Genomic DNA, 22,309 nt, shown 5'->3' on the forward strand with positions numbered 1-22,309 from the left:
TTCATGGCTCATTACCGCCACCCTATGTTCCGAACTAACGTTGCAATTTTCCTCAACGTTTTTCCCAATTCCCTCAAACTATTCACGATATTTCAAATTCATTGAAAGGATGTGATTCCATTGCTGCATATGTTTGACAATCCAATCAGTAAAACACCTGTTATTTCAATAAATTTACTCATTTATTTAATCATGGTCACGGTGATTTAAAAAAAAAGAAGAGTTTGAAAGACATTTGTTGACAAATGATGTTCTTTTATTCATACCACATATAACACACTGCAGATAACAACCAAAAAGGAAAGTATTCAGTGAAACATTATCTCAAATATCAGGGTAATGAATTTGTGATGTAACAGTAAAAACTCAAAACTTTATACTGGTAGAATTAAAAAGATAAAACCCAACTGAATAACCTCATACAGAACCTAATGAATAATATCGTAGTGAATCTAATAATTCTTTGTGAAATTAAACTGAGAACAGAATACAAAACTCTCTCATTGTTTAGCGCGTGACCACCGGGTGCAAGACACACAGTGGGCTGATGGGGAGTAAAATAAGCTTTTCCACAACACAGACGTGCGCACGGACAGTTTGTGACGTCAAGAAGATGCGAGCTGCGTCCCAGAGTTGAGCAGAAGGTGAGCAGGGAAAAATTAAACTACGTGATGGATAAATGGAGCGACAGCAGACACAGTGTGTCAGTCCGGTTAGTGTTTTCAACACATCCCTGGAGATTCAAGCACAAAGCCAAAAAAAATCAAAAAATAAAGCCCAACTACACTGAGCTGAAAGCAAACAGCAACAGGACTGAAAGTTCTGAATCACTTCAACACCTCCCTCAGGCCTGTCAGGTGACTTCCTCTGATCCCTCCTCCACACTCAGCTCTTTATTTATCTGTTTATTTGGCCAAAATAACCTGATCAATGAAAGATAAAACAGTTCTCACATCCTCCCTCGCTCGTTTCCTACTCTAGTACAAAACAACAACATGCCTCCCTCTCCTCCTCCTACTCCTCCTCCTCCTCCTCCTTCTCCTCCTCCTCCTCCTTCGCCAGGTCTTCCTCCTCCTCCACCCCCTCCTCCTCTTCTCTTCCTCCTCAGCAGAAGGTCGTCAGCAGTCTGTGATGTTTAGCAAGTAAATCTACCCAGAATCTCCCCTCTCCCCTTCCAACCTCCACCCAAAGTTAAGTTTGCCCCCCTTTTCCTTTTCCTGCCTGGACCAGAAGACGAAGCAGCAGCAGCAGCAGCAGCAGAAGAAGAAGTGCTGTGCTGTTTGTGCGACCACTGAGGAAAGTGAGCGAGCCGAGAAACAGGAAATGAAAACGTGCTGATGTGGCTTCGCTGTGTGGTCCTCCCGACTCCGCCCTGCTGACCCGCCCGTCCCTAAACCCCGCCCCCTTTAGTTGCAGCACTCCACATAGTTGGCGGGCAGCATGCCCGACTTGCCGGTGCGCTGCACGGTGCCATACATCCAGCCCTCGTCGATGGGCTGAGCGTTGACGATGACGTCGCCGTCCCTGAAGGAGACCTCGTCGTGGTCCTGGGCCGCGTAGTCGTACAGCGCCCTGTAGACTCGCTGCGGGCAACACAACACCAACACAACACACATAGTTGGAGCCAGCAGGTGCGGTTGGAACACCTCTCCCTTCATCCAATATCACTGCTTTATAACTTAACTGCACCTAAATCAATAGTTCATGCTTTTCTCTTCTTATACTTGGTTATTTTCTCAAACAATTTTTCCATTTCCCATTTCCACTGTTGGCCATCCAGCGCCACTGCATGTCAGTTTTGGGGTCTGACTGATGTAAATTCAAAGAAACCCACAGTATCCCAGAGAAAGCTGAATGTGAACCTACCATGGTGGCGGAGTGCGGCGGCGACGTGACGGATCTGACCGACGACATGCTGGTCTGATGCATGTAGCCGTGATGCTGATGCTGCTGCTGCTGCTGCATCTGCACCCCCTGCTGGTAGGCTCCGGGAAGGACCGGAGCTGGACAGGAAGTGACGACAGACAGACAGACAGACAGACAGACAGACAGACAGACAGACAGACGGGGAGGATCAGTTTCCTGTTTCATTGAAGAGGAAAGTTGTGCTGTGAGCACGCGGTGGAGGGAGGGGGCGGGGGCAGTGTGAGGATGAAGGTGGCCTATAGGGGGAGTCAGCGAGTTCCAGCCGTGGGTTAGCAAACCAACAAAAACACCGTTAGCCTGCTGTTGAGTGTCTGCAAGAGGCGGAACACACAGGGGGATCGGGTGGGGTACCGGGCGTGTCGGCGCTGCTACGGTCCCAAAGGTCAGAGGTCAGAGAGCTGGACACGGACTGCTGGGAGAGCCGTCCGCTCGGTCTGCGGTCAGCCCGCTCTGAGAGCCGCCCGCCACCGGGGGGCAGCGCAGTAGAAAGGGTAAGGCAAAGAGGAGGAGGGAGAGAGGGGGAGGGCGGTCACATGACTCCTCTGTGGATTCTAGAATGTTCCCAGCTGTGAGGCGGCGTGTCGGGACTACCGGACATCCTGCGCAGGCTCTTGGACTGGATGTCATCCTGCAGGGGGTCCAAGTCGAAGATGGAGCCGGGGTCGCTCCTCCACACCTTGAGGTCTTCACACAGGCTCAGAGTGAGACTGGCACCTCCACAGGAACCCACACACACACACACCAGCTGCGTTTCCATGGCAGTTTTTAGCAAAATAAAAGCGATATTTCTAAAATTTTGAGGCGTTTCCATTGAATGGTGTGAAGCGTGCAAACCGAAATTCTCGTCTCCATCTGAAAAACCACCTCATGAGGGCATCAAAACCTGTTGTTGCACAATTCAAGAGGTAATGGAAACGCAGCTAGTGACTGCCATGGCCACCAAGTGGCGCTAGATGGCCACCAGGTTTCTCAGAACGATGTGGCTTCACCATGCAACCAGAAACCAGCAGGAAGTGTCGATGACACACACACACACAGACTGACCCACGATGATGCCTCCTGGTCGCCGGTCCATCTCCAGGCCCGGCTGGGGGTGGATCCCTTTGCTGTAGCCCGCCTCCCCGATCATCTGATTGGCTCTCTGGTAGCGCTCCATGCTGCCGTCGTCCAGTCCGGGCGAGTAGCCTCGGCCCCGGGTTCGCTCAAAGTCCTCGTGGTACTTGGCCTGTTGGACGGCAAAGAGCAAGGCGTCGGGGGGAGGGGGGGGGGGGGGGGTTCTTGTGTTAGTGACAAGAAGAAGAAGATCACCAACAACACACACACTCTCTCTCTCTCACACACACACACACACTCATCAGTTTGCTGTGATTTCAAACAGGTCAGGGTGCAGCTGGTCAGAGAGCAAAAACACACACACACAAAGAAAGTTGATGGAGTCTTTTATTACACACACACACACACACACACACACACACACACACACACAGCTCGCTCCTCCCGGCTGTGGACTTGCTCTGGTTGGTGTTAGCAGCTGTGCGTCAGCCCCACCCGCTGTGACAGGTTAGGTCCGCCCCCTGCAGGTCGGACTGGGAAGCGGTCTTGCTACCGTGGAGAGCAGGTCATGTGACCTCCTGACACGCCTGTACTCGGGCGTGTCCAGCTCGTTGCAGCTCCGCCCCCTCACCTCCTGCAGTCCGCGCTGGTACTTCACCTGCACCCACACACACACACACACACACACACTCCATCGATCATCAGCAGCAGGGGAACGTGCAGTGTGTGTGTGTGTGTGTGTGTGTGTGTGTGTCTTGCCGAGCTGATGCTCTCCTGGTTGCGTCGCACTCTCTCCAGCTCCGGGGTCGTCCCCACGCTGGTGGCCTTGGTGGCGCTCTGCTTGTACTTCAGCTGTCAGGAGGTAGAAACAAACACACACACACACACACACACACACACACACACACACACACACAGACGCAAAGACGACTCTCCTGAGTCTCAGTGCTCTGCAGAACCACTGGGCTGCCAGCAGGGGCATCGTGACCATGTGTGTGTGTGTGTGTGTGTGTGTGTGTGTGTGTGTGTCCTCACTGCGCTGATGTTCTCCTGGTTGCGTCGGACTCTCTCCATCTCCGGCGTCTCGCTGACCGCGGTGCCTCGGCCCACTTCCTCCCGGTACTGGACCTGGACGGAGACAGGAAGTGATGTCATATTCACAGCCAAAGCTCCACACCTGGACGGACGCTCGCCCCTTGGCGCCCCCCGCAGGCAGACGGCCTACGTCGCTGATCTTCTTGGCGTTTTCTCTGGCCAGGATGATCTCTGGAGTCTCTGCCACCGAAGACATCAGGCCTCTGGCCAGCTTGGAGTCCCAGCTGTAGCGCAGCTAGGGGGCGACAGGGAGCAGTGAGTGTGGAGCCGTCTGTGTGTGTGTGTGTGTGTGTGTGTGTGTGTGTGTGTTCTCACCGAGCTGACGTGCCTCTGATTGGCTCGGACTCTCTCCATCTCTGGCGTCTCAGCGCCCAGGCTGAAGCTTCCCCTCAGACGCTCGGCCTCGTCCTTGTACTTCTTCTGTGATGAGGAGGAGACAAGAGAGCCGTGATGCTCCCTGGACACACACACACACACACACACACACACACACACACACACACACAGACACACACACACACCTGGCTGTAGACGTCCTTGAGGTAGGAGGCGTGCAGCAGCTCGGGGGTGTCGGTCACTGTGCCGTAGCTGTTCTCCCTCAACTGATCCGTCTGCTTGTAGGATGCCTGACACACAAACACACACACACAATTATTAACACATTTATACAAACACACACACACACACGCACACACACCTGACTCTGGATCTCCGAGGCTCTCTTGGCTCTCTGGATTTCCAGGACGTCTTCGCTCAGCTGCATCCCTTTACCCACGATCTCCCTCTCCAGGTCCTTACGATATTCCTTCTGTGGAGACACACACACACGCACACACACACACACACATGCAAACACATGCACGCCATACAGACGTGAGGAGAACATCAGTGTGATATTCACTGTGTCAAATTTGTGAATTGCTGCAGCAGAGAGCACTAATATGTGTGTGTGTGTGTGTGTGTGTGTGTGTGTGTATGTGTGTGTGTGTGTGTGTGTGTGGTTCCCACCTGATTCAGTATCTGAGTGGCTTTCTTGACTCGCAGCAGCTCAGGTGTTTCCTCCAAGCCGACACCAGAGAGGCCCCGCCCCTTCACCTCCTCCTCCAGGTCCTTCCTGTAAGCCTTCTGCACACACACACACACACACACACACCTGCTGTTGAAGTTCACTCACAACCGGCACTACTAACTTGTGTGTGTGTGTGTGTGTGTGTGTGACCTCGCTCAGCAGGCTGCTGGCGTGCCGAGCCGTCAGGTATCCAGGTGTTTGGTCCACGTCCAGCAGCGGTTTCCCCTTCACCTGCTCCTCGTAGTCCCGCCGGTACTCCCTCTGACACACACACACACACACACACAATCACACACACAGGTGTAGGCTGGAGGCGGAGACACCAGGCAGAAGCAGTGGATCACAGAGCGATGCTGCTACCTCACTCTGGATCTTCTGAGCCTCCTTGGAGACTCTGTAGCTCTGAGTGTCTCCAAACTCCATGAGGGAGCGACCACGGCTCTTCTCGTACTCCTCCCTGTACTTCACCTGCACATACACACACCGTGAGTGTGTGTGTGTGTGTGTGTGTGTGTGTGTGAGAGAGAGAGAGAGAGAGAGAGAGAGAGAGAGAGACCTGGCTGTGCAGCGCTGCGTTGTCCCTGTGGTGGAGCTGCTCAGCTGTTTCCACGGCGCTGTGGAACTGGTCCTTGGTCTCCTCGTACTTCCTCTTGTACTCCACCTGGACACACACACACACACACACCACACACATACACACAATGATGGTTATCCTCCAGGTGAATTATATGGATTCAATCTGACTGAAGTGATGTGAATGTGAACGTCAACAGCAGCGAGGTGACCTACGTTACTCTGCAGCCTGGTGGCGTGCAGCGCGTGCTCCAGCTGCAGCAGGTTGGGCAGGTCCACCAAGGCCTCGGCCTTCTGCTGGCGGTTGGCCTTGTACTTCACCTGGGAGACAGAGAGGGGGCGCTGAAAACCCAGATCTGAGCAGCGGCATCACTCACACAGCTTCCTGCAGAACAGCAGCGTCCAACACTAGCAGCTGTTACATCACACTGCCAGGTGGAGAGGGAGGCTGTGTGGGCGACCGAGGCCATGGTGTATGTGTGTGTGTGTGTGTGTGTGTGTGTGTGTTCTAATGGTGTACATGCACCAGTAGAATCAGCGTATATGCTCATATTTTAAATTTAAAGACACGTTTTGACGTGAAGTCAATGTTGAGGCAGAACTTTTTGCATAGACAGAAACTTCTGGAACACCTTGGCGGGTCATGTGACCAGCAGGCGACTCACCTGACTGGCCAGAGCAGCGGCAGCTCGAGTGTGTTTGAAGGAGAGACAGTCCAGAGGGTTGTAGCGAGGCTTCTGTCGCTCCACACTGTCCTTATACTTCACCTGCAGCACCAACACACAGCGTCAGCAGCCCAGTGCATGCTGGGGATTCTGTGTGTGTGTATGCGTGTGTGTGTGTGTGTGTGTGTGTGTGTGTGTGTGTTACCTGGCTGGCCAGTTTGGAGACCTCCTGAGCATGCTGGATGTCAGTTCTGGCCAATATAGAGCCGTCGCCCAGGACGGGCAGCTTGCCGTTGCTCTTGTAAGCAATCTGTGGGACACACACACACACACACACACACACACACACACATATCTCTAAATTACAGGTCTGTGCTTAGAGAAGATTTTCTGGAAATAATCAAGAACTATTTACACATAGATACACTCACACACGCACACACTCACACACACTCACGTCGCTGGCCAGTTTGGCAGCCTTGGTGGCGTTGACGATGTCGGCTCGGTCGGCCGCTGTGCTGTAGCGATGCAGCTCCTCTTTGCCTCTGCGGTAGCCGACCTGCACAACACGCAGATGCAGTTTTTGATGCACAATCGACAAATAAAATATACACACACACGCAGGGTGGAAGACAGCGACCAAAATTGGAGAAATCAGTATTGACGTGAGGAGACAAACGAGTCAAACAGCTGCTGCAGCAGCCGCGGCAGCAGCAGCAGCAGCAGGGCCTTACATAACAACCACCTGAGAGAGAGAGAGAGAGTGTGTGTGTGTGTGTGTGTGTGTGTGCGTGCTTACATCGCTCTGGTTCTTGTTGACCTCCATGGCGTGCTCCACTTCCGGCAGCGTTTTCATGTTGCTGTACGTTGATTTCCCTTTTTCACGGTTGAACTTCTCCTTGTAGAACTTCTGCAGGGAGGACGGGGGCGGGGCGAGCAGGGGGGGGGTAAGATATGGGTGAGTTGGAGGAGAGGGGAGGGGGGTGAGGATGACTGCAGGATGATGGTGGAGTTCTCTGGTGACTCATCAGCCTGCTGGTGAGTGGATGACGAACTTGTTGATTTCTGCCTTTTGACTAAAAATAATCGCGGCTGTTGAATTGACGCCACGGATGAGTGTTCAGCAGAGTGAAGATGAAGGAGGGATGAAGAAGAGAAACACTCCAAAGCTGTTGCCTGGCAACCGCTGAAACATTTAACCTGCATCCATGGCAGAAAGAGAACCTGCTGCAGGTTGGGAGCTGCTGAGGAGAGCAGAGAGGCTCACAGAGGAAACTGTCGGGTGTGGTTGTAAAGGGGGGGCGGAGGGGGGGGGCGGAGGGGGGGGGCGGAGCCAAGGCTGTATGTTGTCCTGACCAATCAGGAGGGAGGTAGGACTGGGCTGTCAATCAGGACGATCCCGCCCCCCTTTATTTAACCTCATGAGATGATCAATGAAAATAAACAAAGTTGTGGAAACAAACGTCGGCGTCGTGAACTCTATCTCCCATTGGCTCTGACAGAGGGGTGAGGGAGGGGCTAATGAGCTGCATGTGCAGTCAGCAGCCAGCAGGGGGGGCTATAGAGGTGCACTGTGAGCCTGGCTGCTGACTGCTCCTGCTGTTTACAGGATGTTTTCTGCTCCAGTTGGCATCAGCGTGCTCGGTCAACACACACGCAAAGCACACCACCCTGCTCGCTCGTGTGTGTGTGTGTGTGTGTGTGTGTGTGCAGTAGGTCAGTGTCCTCAGGCTGTGTGTGTGTGTGTGTGTGTGTGTGTGTGTGTGTGTGTGACTCACGTCGCTGTGCGTCCTGCTGACCTCCTGGGCCAGGACGGTCTGGATGGTCTGGGGCATCCTGGAGTAGAGGCAGCAGCCGGCCTCCTTCCTGCCCTCCTCCCTGTAGGCCTTCTGGAGGAGCACACACACACACACACACCAGTCACACACACACACCAGTCACACCAGTCACACAACACACACAGAGAGTGGTGGGAGTGGAAGGCACTACCTGGCTGCAGAGCTGCGTCTGCTCCTTGGCGTGCCTGGTCTGGCTGGTCTCAGGCAGCAGGCTGTACAGACTCTTGACCAGCTGCTTCTTACCGTCCTGCTTGTACTTAGTCTGGAAGACAACAAAACACACACACACACACACACACACACACACATTATTGTATTTTCTACATCCTGAACACTTGTATTAAACAACGGCATTGTTAAAACAGCTCCACTTCAAGCAAGAACACCTATTTTTCCAACAGAAGATATTTGAGAAGCAAAGTATCCCCCCCGCTGGCCCCTTCAACCACCCACCACTTTACTTTTGCTAATTTTGCTCCCTCACAGCAGAAACTACCATTAATTATTCATGTTTCTTTTAAATCTCAGGCTATTTCAGGCCAACAGCGCTGAAATATTCACACCCAGGGAACAAGAAGAAGGAGGAGGAGGAGGAGTGTTTCTCACCTCGCTGTGCGTCTCCGACATCTCCTTCACAAACTGAGTGTGCAGCGTCTCCGGCAGCGTAGAGAACAAGGTGTTGGCCAGATCCTCCTTGTCCTTCTTGTACTTTGTCTGGAAGAAACAAACTGAATGTTACTGCTCGGACAAAACTGACACACACACGAGCACACACACACACACACACACACACGTCGCGTGTCTCTCACTTCACTCTGAAGCTCTGAGATCTGCTTGACAAACTCCGTCTCTTTGGTCTCGGGCATCTGGTGGAAGATGCTGCTGCTGACCTCCAGACGACCTTTCTGCTTGTATTTATTCTGCACGCACACACACACACACACACACACACACACACACACACACACACACATGGGCACAATGCAAACTTATTTACATACTACTAAGTCTGACTTTGCATGTGCACCTGCACTGCAAGTGTGAACCTCCAGCCACCGGATGGCGCTATTTCAAACCCCTCAGCACCCCCCAGCCTGCACCCTGGCGGCGGTGACGGCGCCCCCTGCAGGCGGTGACAGCGCCCCCTGCTGGCCCACCTGGCTCTGCAGCTCGGTGGCGGCTCTGGCCAGCTTGGTCTCCGGGGTCTCGGCCAGCGTGGCGTACAGGTTGGTGCTCAGCTCCTTCCTGCTCTCCTCCCTGTACTTGAGCTGAGTAGAAGCAAAGAACTCACAGCCACGACCACTTCCTTGCTGGGGCCGTTTCAAATTAAGAGCACGTGAATGAAACACTGGATGAGTGTGTGGGTACCTCGCTCTGCAGCTCCGAGGCCTCCTTGGCGTGCTGTGTCTCCAGGGTCTCAGCCAGCTGGTGGTACTCGCAGCTGCTGGCCTCCTTCTTGGCAGCGTCCTTGTACTTTGCCTGCGAGGAATCACAGACAGCAGCCGTTAGCAGCAGTAGCAGCAGCAGCAGATCAGGGTGTGAGGGTGTTAAGGTCCTTACACACCGCAATAGGCAAAGCGACAGAAATAAACAATGGAAAAATGTATGCACATCCTGGATGGATGGAGATCAACACCACCATCCAGGAGCTCAGAATTTACCCAGTGAAATTTAGAATGTCGGTCAACTGGCTTCACGTTTGCCGAAGGAGAGAGCAAATGATAAACCTCTCGGTCACGATGATGTGATGTCATCAACATGCCAACATCATTGTGATTGGTCAGAGGTCCAGCCGATGGCCTTTTCGCCTCCGCAAAATTTGACACGAGAGCGCGGAAGAGCGAAACAACAACTTCCACTTTTTCGCTCCATGGAAATCCGCTGCCGGTGTGAAAGGTTGTATTGACTTCAAGAGGTTTAAAAAAAAAAAAAAAAAAGCAAATCATTTGCCTTGCAAATTTTCTCCCAGTATTTAAGGGAACCTGCGTGTGAGTGGTGGTCACCTGACTCTGCAGCTCAGACACGCTCCTGGCCAGCTGGGTCTCGGCCGTCTCTGGCAGCTGAGAGTAGAAGCTCTGGCTGAGGCTCCTCATCCCGTCCTCCTTGTACTTACTCTGCACAGGAGAGACACACAGAGAGGAGGAGGCTGAGGAGGGGGAGGAGGAGGAGGAGGAGGATGAGCAGAGGTGCACTCCCACCTGACCTACCTGACTCTGCAGGTCGGTCACCTTGGCGGCCAGTTGGGTCTCGGCCGTCTGAGGCAGCTGACAGTACAGACTGGAGGCCACCGACTCCCTGAAGCCCTGCTTGTACTTGTTCTGCACAATCAGAGCCAATCACAGCTCAGCGTTTTAGCTTATCCTGCTACAAGTGGGAGTGATTGAGTGTGTGTGTGTGTGTGTGTGTGTGTGTGTGGGTACCTCACTCTGCAGCTCCGACGCCTCCTTTGCGTGCAGCGTCTCCAGGGTCTCAGGCATCTGGTGGTACAAACTGCTGCTGGCCTCCTTCTTGGCCGCCTCCTTGTACTTCACCTGCAACACACACACACACACACACACACACACACACACACACACACACACACACACACACACACACACACACAAGTGAACACACTCGCAACCAACAAAGGCAACGTCCACCAGAGTCGGCAGCAAACTGGGAGGATGTCCGGCTGGGTGGAGGAGAAGAGGCAGGAGGAGGAGGAGGAGAGTGTGTGGGTGATAAGGAGACCAGAATAGACACAAGAGTCACAGGTTTATCAGTGCGTGTGTGTGTGTGTGTGTGTGTGTGTGTGTGTGTGTGTGTGAACACAACACATACATTCCCCTCATGTTCCAACCTCCCCATGCTACCTCAAAAAAATATATATTTAAATATATATATATATGTCTACTATGTATATTTTTGAGTGTATTTGAGTATGTTATGTGTGTTTCCAGGCGCTGCAGATCAGATCAGTGTGTGATGACGAGGGTGAGAGAGGCAGGACCTGGCTGTGTGTGTGGGCCATCTCTCTGGCCAGCTGGGTGTCCAGAGTGTCGGCCATGGCAGAGAAGAGCGACTCGGCCAGCTCCTCCCTCTCCTTCCGGTACTGAGTCTGCAGATAGAAAGGTCAAAAAGGTCAAATCTCTCTCACTTTGTGCGTTGTTACTAAAGGCAATGAAAAATGAAATGCTGCTGCTTGGCCTTGTGGTGCGTTCAGGGTCCTCACCTCGCTCTGTAACTCCGAGACGTGCTTGGCGAGCTGTGTCTCGGCCGTCTGGGGCAGCAGTGAGTACAGGCTGCGTTCCATTTCCTTCTTCCCGTCCTGCTGGTAGGTCACCTGAGGACAAGAGCTGCAGTCACACAAACCGGCACAGGTGGCGGTGGCGGCAGTGAACGCCTCACCTGGCTGTAAACGCCCCTCAGCTCCTTGGCCAGCTGCGTTTCTGCCGTCTCAGGAAGCTGCTGGTACAGAGAGCCGCCCACTTCCTGTTTGTACTTGACCTGCGACGCAGACGGAAAGAGTTGAAACCGAGATGTTCATAAACTGCCAAAGAGACTGCTGGATTGTTGCCCCGCCCCCTGTGTGATGTCATCAACGCCGCAGGTCACCTGACTCTGCAGCTGAGACACCTCCTTGGCGTGATGGGTCTCCAGGGTCTCCGGCAGCTTGGAGTAGAGGCAGCTGGACGCCGCCTTCCTCCCGGCCTCCCTGTACTTGGTCTGCAGCCACATCCACAGTAAAGATACTATCGAAAATACTACAGAGGAAGAGAAGAAGAAGAAGTACTGTACGTGGACCACCTCGCTCTGCTGCTCCGACAGGGTTCTGGCCAACTGGATGTCGTTGGTCTCCGGCAGCTGCGAGTAGACGCTCATGCTTTGGCTCCGCCTCCCCTCCTCCTTGTACCGGAGCTGCACCATCAGAGAGCAGCAACCAATCAATGCTTCTCAATCTTGATGCCCCGCCTACTTTTTTTTAAAACGTCACCTCGTGATGAATTTTAAAACCAAAGTCATGAAAAACTACAAAGTTCCTGAAGAAACTTAGAAACACTTTGGAAAGTGTTGGGAGTGTTTAGCTTGACGGGAGAGGTGCTGAGTGATTAGACTGCAACCAACCACCAGGGGGCAGTCTCTGGGCGTGCGTGCATGTATGTGCTGTACCTCACTCTGCAATTCCGTCATCTCCCGAGCGAACTGGATCTCCGAGGTCTCTGGAAGCTGAGCATACAGCGATGACGTCATGGCCGTCCTGCCGCCATCTTTGTAGTTTTTCTGTCAGCACAAAAGCAGAGTGACGGCAGGACACCGCGTTGAGCCGGAGCCGAGCTGAGCGATGAGTATTTGGCAGGGGTGCTGCGGCGCGGTGCGTTCAGGGACCTGGCTCTGCAGCTGCGAGGCCTCTCGGGCGTGTTTGGTCTCCAGAGTTTCAGGCAGTTTGGAGAAGAGTGAGGCCTCCGCCTGCTGCCTCCCAGCCTGCTTGTACTTGACCTGGAGACACAAGAGACAATCCATCAATCAATCAATCACTTGCTTCTGATGTGGCTCCGCCCCCTTTCATGTGCCATCAGCTCATACACAGGAATTTGTTGCTTTTTCAAAATGTACAACTTTCCATTATTGTTGTTTTCACTTTTAATTCTAACAAAAAACTTCTCCTCATCTTTCAAAAGAATGGTTCCAGTCTCGTCCAGTCAGCAGCTGGTCACCCACCTGGCTGTGCGTCTCAGCCATCTCTCTGGCAAAGCTGGTCTGCAGCGTGTCGGGCATCACGGAGAAGAGCGAGTCGGCCAGCTCCTCCCTCTCCTTCCGGTACTGCGCCTGAAACCGTCAAAGACAGTCAGCGCTGTTGGTCTGAGTCTGGGGGTTGGGCTAGGGGGGGGTGTGGCAGCTGGGTGGGCGGGGCCAGCACCTCGCTCTGGATCTCTGACATGTGCTTGGCGTGCTGGGTGTCAGCCGTCTCAGGCAGGAGGTGGTAGAGCGCCGAGCCCGCCTCCTTCTTCCCGCTCTCTCTGTACTTGACCTGCACACAGTTCAAACTGCTGATCTCACTGGGAATCATTGTGTAAAATGAAAAAGAAAAAAGAAAAAAAAAACAAGGTTGGCAGTGGCGGCACGTCACCTGACTCTGGAGCTCCATCACCTCCTTGGCCACCTGGGTGTGAAGGGTCTGAGGGAGGGTGGAGAACAGGTTGGACGACAGCTCCTTCTGCCCCGCCTCCTTGTACTTGACCTGCAGGGGGCAACAGAGAGTCCACAGGTGAAGTACACAGGAATGACAAATGAAAACAATGGTTTTGTTTCCTTCTATGATGATCATAGACATAGACACGATCATAGAGCGACAAAGCCGCCACCGCTGCCCCCTGCTGGCTGGAGGTCTACCTGACTCTGCAGCTGCGACGCCTGCTTGGCATACTGCATGTCCAGGGTGTCAGCCATCACCGAGTACAGCGAGCTGGCGGCCTGCTGCTTGCCCGACTTCCTGTAGCTGATCTGTGCAGCAACAAAGAGAAGAACACCGTCAGCGTGTCTCCTTCCTCCTCCTGGACTGAAACGGATCCAATTGGACGCAGCAGACGTCGGCTCCGCCTACCTCACTCTGCAGCTCCGAGGTCGTCTTGGCAAACTGGGTGTCGACAGTCTGGGGTAGCTGGGAGTAGAAGCTCTGACTGAGACCCCTCAAGCCCTCCTCCCTGTACTTTGTCTGTGGACAGACAGGAACAGGAACAGACAGACTGTTTTACCAGGCCAGCATCGGTTGTCTATGGTCTCTTTGCTGTTTCAACACGCCGAGTTGTGACTGACTGGTCCTACAAACTCACGTTGCTCTGCATGTCGGTGAGCTCGCGGGCCAGCTGGGTCTCCAGGGTGTCGGCCAGCTGCTGGTACACTGAATGGGCCGTCTCAGCCTTCCCGGCCTCCTTGTAGCGGACCTGCAGGACCAGATGGGAACACTACTTTGGAGCGGGATTGGGCTGCAAGATCACAACCATTCATGGTTGCTCTTCAACTTCCTGCTGTGCGGGTGAAGAAGGTCTCCACTTCCTGCTGCTACTGCTGCAGTGGTGCTGCTACCTGACTCTGCAGCTGCGACGCCTCTCTGGCGTGCTGTGTCTCCAGCGTCTCAGCCAGCTGGTGGTACAAGGGCGCCGCCCCCTGCTTCCTACTGGCCTCCTGGTATTTGAGCTGAGGTGACACAGACGAAGAAGAACGTCAAATTCAGGCACGCAGCAACATCAGCGACCGGTGACCCAGTGAGTGAGCAGTGGTAGGCGATGGGTGGGTGGGAGCACCTGGCTCTGTGATTGGCTCTGCTCCTTGGCGTGCTGGGTGTCCAGGGTGTCGGGCAGCAGCGAGTACAGGTTCATGTTCATCTCCTTCTTCCCATCTTCTTTGTACTTGAGCTGCAAGAGAGAGGAGGATGCTGATGCGGAGGAGGAGGAGGAGAAGGAGAGGGAGGAGGCGGAGTAGGACGAGGAGGAGCAGGGGGCGGGGCCTCACGTCGCTGACGGCCTCAGTCTGCTGCCGGGCCACCAGGGTGTCCAGGGTCTCCGGCATCAGGTGGTACAGACTGGAGCTGCAGTCCTTCTTCACATCCTGCTTGTAGGCCCTCTGGAGGAAACACAGGAGAAGCCACGCCCCTTTCATTAGTCTTTCACCTTGGCCCCACCCACAACGCCGTCCACTGCACCCAACAACTGAGCGTCATTCACAGAGGAACATCTCCAGGCTGAGTCTGCATCATCTAGTGACCGGCTTCTTCTTCTTCTGCTGCTGCTGCTGCATTCACACCATCACATCTCCTGCTGGGAGGACCTGTGGCCCCGCCCACTCTGGTCCTGAACCAGAAGGTGGCCTCACCTGGCTCTGCAGCTGAGACACCTCCCTGGCGTGCCGGGTGTCCAGGTTCTCCGGCAGGGTGGAGTACAGCGAGCTGGCGGCTGCCTTCTTTCCCGCCTCCTTGTACTTCCTCTGAAAGAGCAACAACGACGTGAACGTCATCAATCAGCGTGTCTTCTTCCTCCTCCTGGATTGGGCAGATCCAATTGGATGCAGACTGCGGCTCCGCCCACCTCGCTCTGCAGCTCTGAGACGTTCTTGACGAACTGGGTGTCGGTGGTGTGTGGGAGCTGAGAGTAGAGACTGTGGGAGAGGTTCCTCAGCCCCTCCTCCTTGTACTTGGTCTGAGAGAAAGGAGAGACACCAAAGATCTTCACCACTTGAACTTTGACCTGAAGCTGCTGCTGCTGTTGTTCCACTGGCCCCTCTGCTCCTCACCTGGCTCTGCATGTCCATCACCTCTCGAGCGAAGTTGCTCTCGGGCGTGTCGGCCATGGTGGAGTAGAGGCTGCTGGACATCTCGGCCCTGCCGCCCTCCCTGTACTTCACCTGGAGGAACAGGAGGTGGGGAACGAGGTGGAGGAGGAGTAGGAGGGAGGAGTCATGTTCATCACATCCACACCTGGACAACAGACACAGCAGGAGGGAGGGAAGCAGGAAGCGGACTCACCTCATTCAGCAGCTCCGCCGCCTCTTTGGCGTGCTGCGTCTCCATGGTGACCGGCAACAGGGAGAAGCCAGACGAGCTCAGCTCCTTCTTCCCGGCCTCCTGGTAGCGGACCTTCAGAGGGAGGAGGAGGAGAAGAAGAGAGGTGAAGGTGCTGCAGACGTCCTGCTCCCTGGAACTCCAGGAGGCAGCAGACTAAGGAGGACCACCACCATTGAGGTGATGATGATGATGATGATGATGATGATGAAGGTCACCTGACTCTGCAGCTCCGTCAGCTGCTTGGCCAGCTGAGTCTGGCTGGTCTCGGCCAACTGGTGGTACAAAGAGCTCTGGACCTTCTGCTGCAGGCCGTCCTTGTACTTGACCTGCAGGAAGGGAAACAAACAGCTGATTGGACGAGGAGGAGAGCGCCACTGTGAAGGCTGGACTTCCTGTGGGGTGGGGGGGTGGGGTGACCTGGCTCTGCAGCTGGGATGCCTCCCTGGCGTGCTGGGTGTCGATGGTCTCGGGCAGCGCTGAGTACAGGCTGCAGCTCATCTCCTTCTTGCCCTCCTCCTTGTACTTCACCTGTGGGGGGGTGGGGGGGGGGGGGGCAAAGCATGGCAGTGAGGCGGGTGTGATGAAGAGAGAGGATAAGGGAGGCGTGGCTCTGCGCCGGTCCTACCTCGCTGAGCAGCTCGCTCACTTCTCTTGCATGGTTGATCTCTGGGGTGTCGGGCAGCAGGTGGAAGAGACTGGAGGGTCGAGCGCTCTTCACCTCCTCCCTGTACCTCAGCTGGAACACATGGAGCTCAGCTCAGGTGTGTGTGTGTGTGTGTGTGTGGGTGCGAGCGCCCTCTGCAGGCTCACCTCGCTCTGCAGCCGGGACGCCTCCTTGGCGTGCAGCGTCTCCAGCGTCTCAGGCAGAGTGGAGTACAGCGAGCCCGACGCCTCCCTCCTGCCCTGCTTGTACTTCATCTGGCAGCGCAGCAGCAGCAGCAGCAGCAGAAGAAGAAGAAGAAGAAGAAAACAAAGAAGAATAGACCAATCCATCAGAATCAAAGACACACAAACACAAACATTTTACAGAAAAACTGATCAATAAATGAGGAGGAAAAGGTGGATCAGCTCATCGTCAACTGAGCGCTGCCGTTCTCAGAGCAGTACTGCTTCCAGCCACCAGGGGGAAGGTGTTACTGGCCTGACACCTGCTGCTGCTGCAGGCAGAACTTCCACGTCCACGAGGTGCCAACAGGATGTAAATTTTATTTTACTTTGTTTTTGAAGCTCCTTCTAAAATGCATGTGAATGAGATGAATTAGTGATGTCTCCCACTAAGAGCCGCTGCGGCTCGGATGAAAGATTCAGGAGTGAGAGAGTGAGAGTGAGAGAGGAGTGTCTGGGTGTCTTGGCCACCTCGCTCTGCAGCTCCGACACGCTCTTGGCGTGCAGCGTCTGGGCCGTGGCGGGCAGCTGGCTGTAGACGCTGTGGGGGAGGCTCTGCACACCGTCCTGCTTGTACTTGGCCTGTCAAACACACACACACACACACACACACACACGCGCACACACACACACACACACACACACACACATTTGCAAAACCCTCAGAGTGACGTCACAGGAGAAACACAGAAATAGAGAGAGACGCCTTGGTTTTTTTTTTCGCCTCTGCCTCTCAACCAGCCGCCGTCCAATGAGATGCTAATGAGAGGACCAGTGCATGAACACACACACACACACACACACACACACACACACACACACACACACACATGCGCGTGTGCGCGCACGCACACTCTTTGATCCTTCCTGGATGCTAATCACACTTGTGCTGATTCACTTCATGCTAAAAAAGAAAAAAAAAACATCAAACAGGGGGATGTGATCTCTCTCTCTCTCTCTCTCTCTCACACACACACACACACACACACACACACACACACACTGCAGGCCATCTGAGGACTGATCTCATTTCCACGTCACACTGAAGCAGGTCTGAAGTAAGTGTGTGTGTGTGTGTGTGTGTGTGTGTGTCACCTCACTCAGCAGCTCCGTCACCTCCCTGGCCAGGCTGGTCTCGGTGGTGTGGGGCATCTTGGCGTACAGCGAGCTGCTCATCTCCTTCCTGCCGCTCTGCTGGTACTTGACCTGAGGGGGCAGGGTGGCAGGGAGGGGTCACCTGTGGGCGGGGCAGTGGGCGGGGCTGGCCAGGTGAGGGAGGGGGTGGTTACCTGGCTGAGTAGCTCGGTGGCCTCCTTGGCGTGCTGGGTCTCCAGGGTCTCTGGCAGGGCGGCGTACAGGCAGCCGCTGGCCTCCTTCCTGCCCGCCTCTCTGTACTTTACCTGCAGACGCCACAAGGGGGCGATAGAGGAAGGGTTGAGTGTTATCTTTTTAAAGGCACAAATACAAAATAAATGATAGTGAGCTTCAGAGGAGCAGCTGGAGAACTAAACCCAGTCTGGTCCAACAGCCTGCTGCTCGCTGGTGCTCCAGGAGGCAGCAGGCTGAAGAGGACCACCACCACTGAGGTGATGATGATGATGATGAAGGTCACCTGACTCTGCAGCTCCGTCAGCTGCTTGGCCAGCTGAGTCTGGCTGGTCTCGGCCAACTGGTGGTACAAAGAGCTCTGGACCTTCTGCTGCAGGCCGTCCTTGTACTTGACCTGCAGGAAGGGAAACAAACAGCTGATTGGACGAGGACGAGAGCGCCACTTTGAAGGCTGGACTTCCTGGGGGGTGGGGTGGGGTTGGGGGGTGACCTGGCTCTGCAGCTGGGATGCCTCCCTGGCGTGCTGGGTGTCGATGGTCTCGGGCAGCGCTGAGTACAGGCTGCAGCTCATCTCCTTCTTGCCCTCCTCCTTGTACTTCACCTGCAGGGGGAAAGGGTGCCACATGGTTGGAGGTGGGCGGAGCTTCAGCCTTCAGGAAACCGTCCAACCAGACGGTGATGGAGTCCCACCTGACTGAGCAGCTCCGACACCTCCTTGGCGTGAGCCGTCTCCAGCGTCTCCGGGAGCTGCGAGTACAGACAGGAAGTCCCGCCCTTCTGCCCCGCCTCCTTGTAGCGAAGCTGAAAACAGCAGCAGCAGTCAGTCACATGGTCGGTTGAGTCGCTCGCTACAGCTGAACTCCAGCCATCCCGCCGCCGCCTGGTCACCTGACTCTGCAGCTCGCCGACGCTCCTGGCGAACTGGGTGTCGGCCGTCTGGGGCAGCTGGGAGTAGAAGCTCTGGCTGAGGCGCCGCCTACCAACCTCCTTGTATTTACTCTGAAGAACACAACCACGCAGAAGCTGTCAATCAGCACGCAGCTACACTGAGAACCTTCAGGAATTTAGATTTATTTCATTGGCTTATTTCATTTTGAATTCATCCATCACTGTGTGCGTCACACTCTCACCTCACTCTGCAGCTCCGTCATCTCTCTGGCCTGCTGCAGCTCCACCGTGTCGGCCAGCTGAGAGTACAGAGAGGGTGGAGCTCCTTTCACCATCAGCCTCGGCCGATAGTTCACCTGAGAGAGAGACAGAGAGAGGATCAGAGTGAGTGAGTGTGTGTGTGTGTGTGTGTGTGTGTGTGTGTGTGTGTGTGTGTGTGTGTGTGTGTGTGTGCCTGCCTCGCTCTGCAGCTGAGACACCTCCAGGGCGTGCTGGATCTCTGGAGTGTCGGCCAGCTGGGAGTAGAGGGAGATGGACGCCTTCCTCCTGCCCTCCTCCGTGTACCTTTTCTGTACCATCACAGAAGGTTGTGGGGTTTATTGTTTGATGACAGTCGCACGATAAAAAGAGGCAGTGATGATGCTGCCGCGGGATGAGGGAGCAGGTGGATGCACCTCGCTCTGGAAGAGCTGGACGGCCCTGGACAGCTGCATCTCAGACGTCTCAGGGAGCTGAGAGTAGAGGCTGCTGCTCATCTCCTTCCTGCCCTCCTCCTTGTACTTGTTCTGAAGGACACACCATCCATCTGTTCATTATCCATCCATCCATCCATCCATCATCCACCATCCATGTGTTCTGACCTCACTCTGCATGTCGCTCAGCTCTCTGGCCAGCTGTGTCTCGGAGGTTTGTGGCAGCAGACAGTAGAGTGAGGAGGAGATCTCAGCCTTCCCACTCTCTCTGTACTTCACCTGCAACACCAGGAGGAAGAAGAAAAATAACAACTACAGAAAATACAGCGAGGATCACATGAGCCACCCCCTGAGGGTGTTGGGGTGGGCTTAGAGCCTGAGGTGGAGGTGTGGGAGGAGGAGGTCACCTGACTCTGGAGCTCTGAGGCCTCTCTGGCTCGCTGTGTCTCCGGAGTCTCAGGCAGGATGGAGTAGAGGGAGAGAGACGCCTCCTTCCTGCCCTCCTCCTTGTACTTGGACTGGGGGGAGGAGGAGGAGACAGCAGGAGCTCAGCACCACCACCACCACCACGGGTGTGTGTGTGTGTGTGTGTGTGTGCGTGTGTGTGTGTGTTTGTGTGTGCGTGTGTGTCCAGACCTCAGAGATGACGGCGCTGATGTTCTTGGCGTGGATGAGCTCGGCGCCGGGAACAAACAGACTCTGACCTCTCATCTTCTCCAGGTCCTCCTTGTACTTTACCTGCAGGGACCATCGTCATCGTCATCATCGTCATCATCATCGTCATCCTCATGATCGTCAGAGTGTCTGTGTGCGTGTGTGTGTGACTAATCTACACCCCAGCAGTATGAAAAAGGTCACTGGTCTTGAGTTGAAACATCCTGCAGAACGTCTCCTTCCTTCCTGCCAATTTGCATGACACACGAAAACAGCAGCAACACAACAGCAACACAACAGCACAGCAGGCAGACTCACATCGCTGGCCATCAGGCTGCACCTCCTGTTGAAGGCCGGGTCCGGGATGGGAGGCTTGGCGTCGGACGAGGCCTGGAAAACATGAGGAGATTCCATGGAGGTTCCGACTGCTGGACCTTCTCACTGACCTCTGACCTCTGACCTTGACAGAGCTCCCGCCGGGGTTTTAAAAGTTCTCACCTCTGACTCCCATGGACTCATCAGCTTCTTGACCAGATGTTGACCTTCCTGACCTCCATCCTCTTCACCTTCGTCCTCCTCCTCCCCCTCCTCCACCTTCTCGTTCTCCCCCTCGTCTTCCTGCTGCTGCTTGTCCTCCTTCTCCTCCTTCTCTGCCTCCTCCTCCCTCTCCTCCTCCTCCACCTTCCCCTTTTCCTCCTCCTCCTCCACCTTCCCTTTGTCCTCCTCGTCCTTCTCTTCCATCTCCTCCTCCGCCTTCTGTTTCTCCTCCTCCTTCTCCTCCTCCTCTACAGCCTCCTGACCAGTGGTGTCTTCTTCCTTCTCCGGGATGCTGGATCCCGTCGTGACCTCCTCCTCCACAGCTGAGGTCATCTCCGTGGTTAGCACCGTGGTGAGCACTGTGGTTAGCACCGTGGAGGTGGTGACCTTCTCCACCCTCTCAGTGGTCACTGCAGCAGGTGGGGTCTCTGCTCCCTCCATGTCGGTCACCTCCAGCAGACTCCTCCTCCTGAGTGTCACTATCATGGGAAAAGGATCAGGAAGACATTTTTAAGAACGATTTCTTCTTCTCGTTCCAGTGAAGGTCGCCACCCACCTCAAGGTCGCCACCCACCTCTCTGCTTGTCGTCTGGTCAGGTTCCTCCAGGTTCCTCAGAAACTCCTTCTGTCTCTCAGATGTTCCAGAGGTTCTTCTTGTTCTTCTCCCCCCGAGGAACTCTTCCAGCCTGCTGGTTTGTCGTCTCTGCTGTGAAGACCTGAGTGGCGGCTGCCCGCTCCACCGTCCTGGTTCAGTCCTTGTGGCGCCGGTTCATCGGGTGCTTCTTATCACCGCCAGCTTCCACATTTAGCTTCCACTCAGGACCTTATCACCACCATGCCAACGCCACCCCCCGCCCCCCACACACACACCTCCTACCCTCCGCTGGTTGGCACGGCGGACGCGACCACTCGTCAGCTGGAAAGAATTCACCAACACGACGCTCCGCAATCTCCCTTCAGCCACAATAACCCAAATTTCTCTGCTTTTGAATTGAATTAAAAATCAGAAATGTAATGGAATCAGAATCAGAATGTGTAAAAAAATAGAACTGTCCGTGTAGATGTAAACAGTTGATTTTTCCTCCCTTTCCTTTGTAATTTTATCTTTATTTCTTTCTAATTCATATTGTTGTTTTCCTCTCTATTGCACTACATGTTGCTGTAATTATGTTAATTTCCCCAATGTAGGATAAACAAAGAGTTGATCAAGAGTTGTAACCTCTGAATCTAATATTAACAAAGATCTAAAACTACAAGAGGAGGAACAGTGGCAAAGTGTCTCAATAAATGTGCTCTTTTTAAAACCCCTGTGAGTAAAACACACATTTTCTCTTCAAAAAAATGTTTTAAATTTAATTCTAATTTTAATAAATGTAATTGGCAGCTCTGTCTGATGTGCTTGAGTTTTCTGCTCAGTTGGAATTCAGCCATTAAAAGAAAGAAAAGTCAAATAATGAACCACCACCACCAGGACATCCTTGAAGAGAGCCGAGTAATCAAACAACACGTGTGGCTTTCTGGACACACGTGTGTGTGTGTGTGTGTGTGTGTGTGTGTGTGTGTGT

General features: G+C 54.2%; 1 protein-coding gene across 2 annotated transcripts; it reads right to left on the reverse strand.

Annotated features, from left to right (window-relative positions):
- Nucleotides 1-234: 234 nt before the first annotated feature.
- Nucleotides 235-22,284, reverse strand: LOC142903459 (uncharacterized). 2 transcript variants are annotated; one of them, XM_076049093.1, is made up of 69 exons: nucleotides 21,319-21,603; nucleotides 20,706-21,223; nucleotides 20,526-20,597; nucleotides 20,190-20,291; nucleotides 19,961-20,071; nucleotides 19,722-19,832; nucleotides 19,536-19,646; nucleotides 19,320-19,430; nucleotides 19,104-19,217; nucleotides 18,862-18,972; nucleotides 18,664-18,774; nucleotides 18,464-18,574; nucleotides 18,257-18,367; nucleotides 17,934-18,044; nucleotides 17,740-17,850; nucleotides 17,116-17,226; nucleotides 16,570-16,677; nucleotides 16,385-16,495; nucleotides 16,177-16,287; nucleotides 15,975-16,085; nucleotides 15,721-15,831; nucleotides 15,489-15,599; nucleotides 15,284-15,394; nucleotides 15,072-15,182; nucleotides 14,712-14,822; nucleotides 14,504-14,614; nucleotides 14,286-14,396; nucleotides 14,033-14,143; nucleotides 13,804-13,914; nucleotides 13,593-13,703; nucleotides 13,330-13,440; nucleotides 13,120-13,230; nucleotides 12,921-13,028; nucleotides 12,588-12,698; nucleotides 12,372-12,482; nucleotides 12,009-12,119; nucleotides 11,817-11,927; nucleotides 11,610-11,708; nucleotides 11,434-11,544; nucleotides 11,212-11,319; nucleotides 10,640-10,750; nucleotides 10,427-10,537; nucleotides 10,223-10,333; nucleotides 9,588-9,698; nucleotides 9,377-9,487; nucleotides 9,029-9,139; nucleotides 8,826-8,933; nucleotides 8,371-8,481; nucleotides 8,160-8,270; nucleotides 7,181-7,291; nucleotides 6,839-6,940; nucleotides 6,587-6,691; nucleotides 6,382-6,483; nucleotides 5,933-6,037; nucleotides 5,700-5,804; nucleotides 5,504-5,611; nucleotides 5,294-5,404; nucleotides 5,083-5,199; nucleotides 4,772-4,882; nucleotides 4,596-4,700; nucleotides 4,390-4,494; nucleotides 4,205-4,309; nucleotides 4,015-4,107; nucleotides 3,533-3,637; nucleotides 2,971-3,151; nucleotides 2,518-2,610; nucleotides 2,278-2,376; nucleotides 1,867-2,003; nucleotides 235-1,583 (listed from the first exon to the last, which is right to left on the reverse strand). In XM_076049093.1, the coding sequence occupies exons 2-69, from the start codon at nucleotides 21,183-21,185 to the stop codon at nucleotides 1,407-1,409; spliced, it is 7,905 nt and encodes a 2,634-aa protein (XP_075905208.1). In that variant the 5' UTR covers nucleotides 21,186-21,223; nucleotides 21,319-21,603; the 3' UTR covers nucleotides 235-1,406. The 2 variants fall into 2 exon arrangements, with proteins under 2 accessions (XP_075905208.1, XP_075905209.1); XM_076049094.1 differs by lacking the exons at nucleotides 2,278-2,376; nucleotides 2,518-2,610 and having other exon boundaries at nucleotides 21,319-22,284.
- Nucleotides 22,285-22,309: the final 25 nt, after the last annotated feature.

The sequence above is a fragment of the Nelusetta ayraudi genome, unplaced genomic scaffold (genome assembly GCF_046127955.1).
Source record: "Nelusetta ayraudi isolate G7.1 ecotype Tasmania unplaced genomic scaffold, CSIRO-AGI_Nayr_v1 ptg000110l, whole genome shotgun sequence".
NCBI classification, from domain to species: domain Eukaryota; kingdom Metazoa; phylum Chordata; class Actinopteri; order Tetraodontiformes; family Monacanthidae; genus Nelusetta; species Nelusetta ayraudi.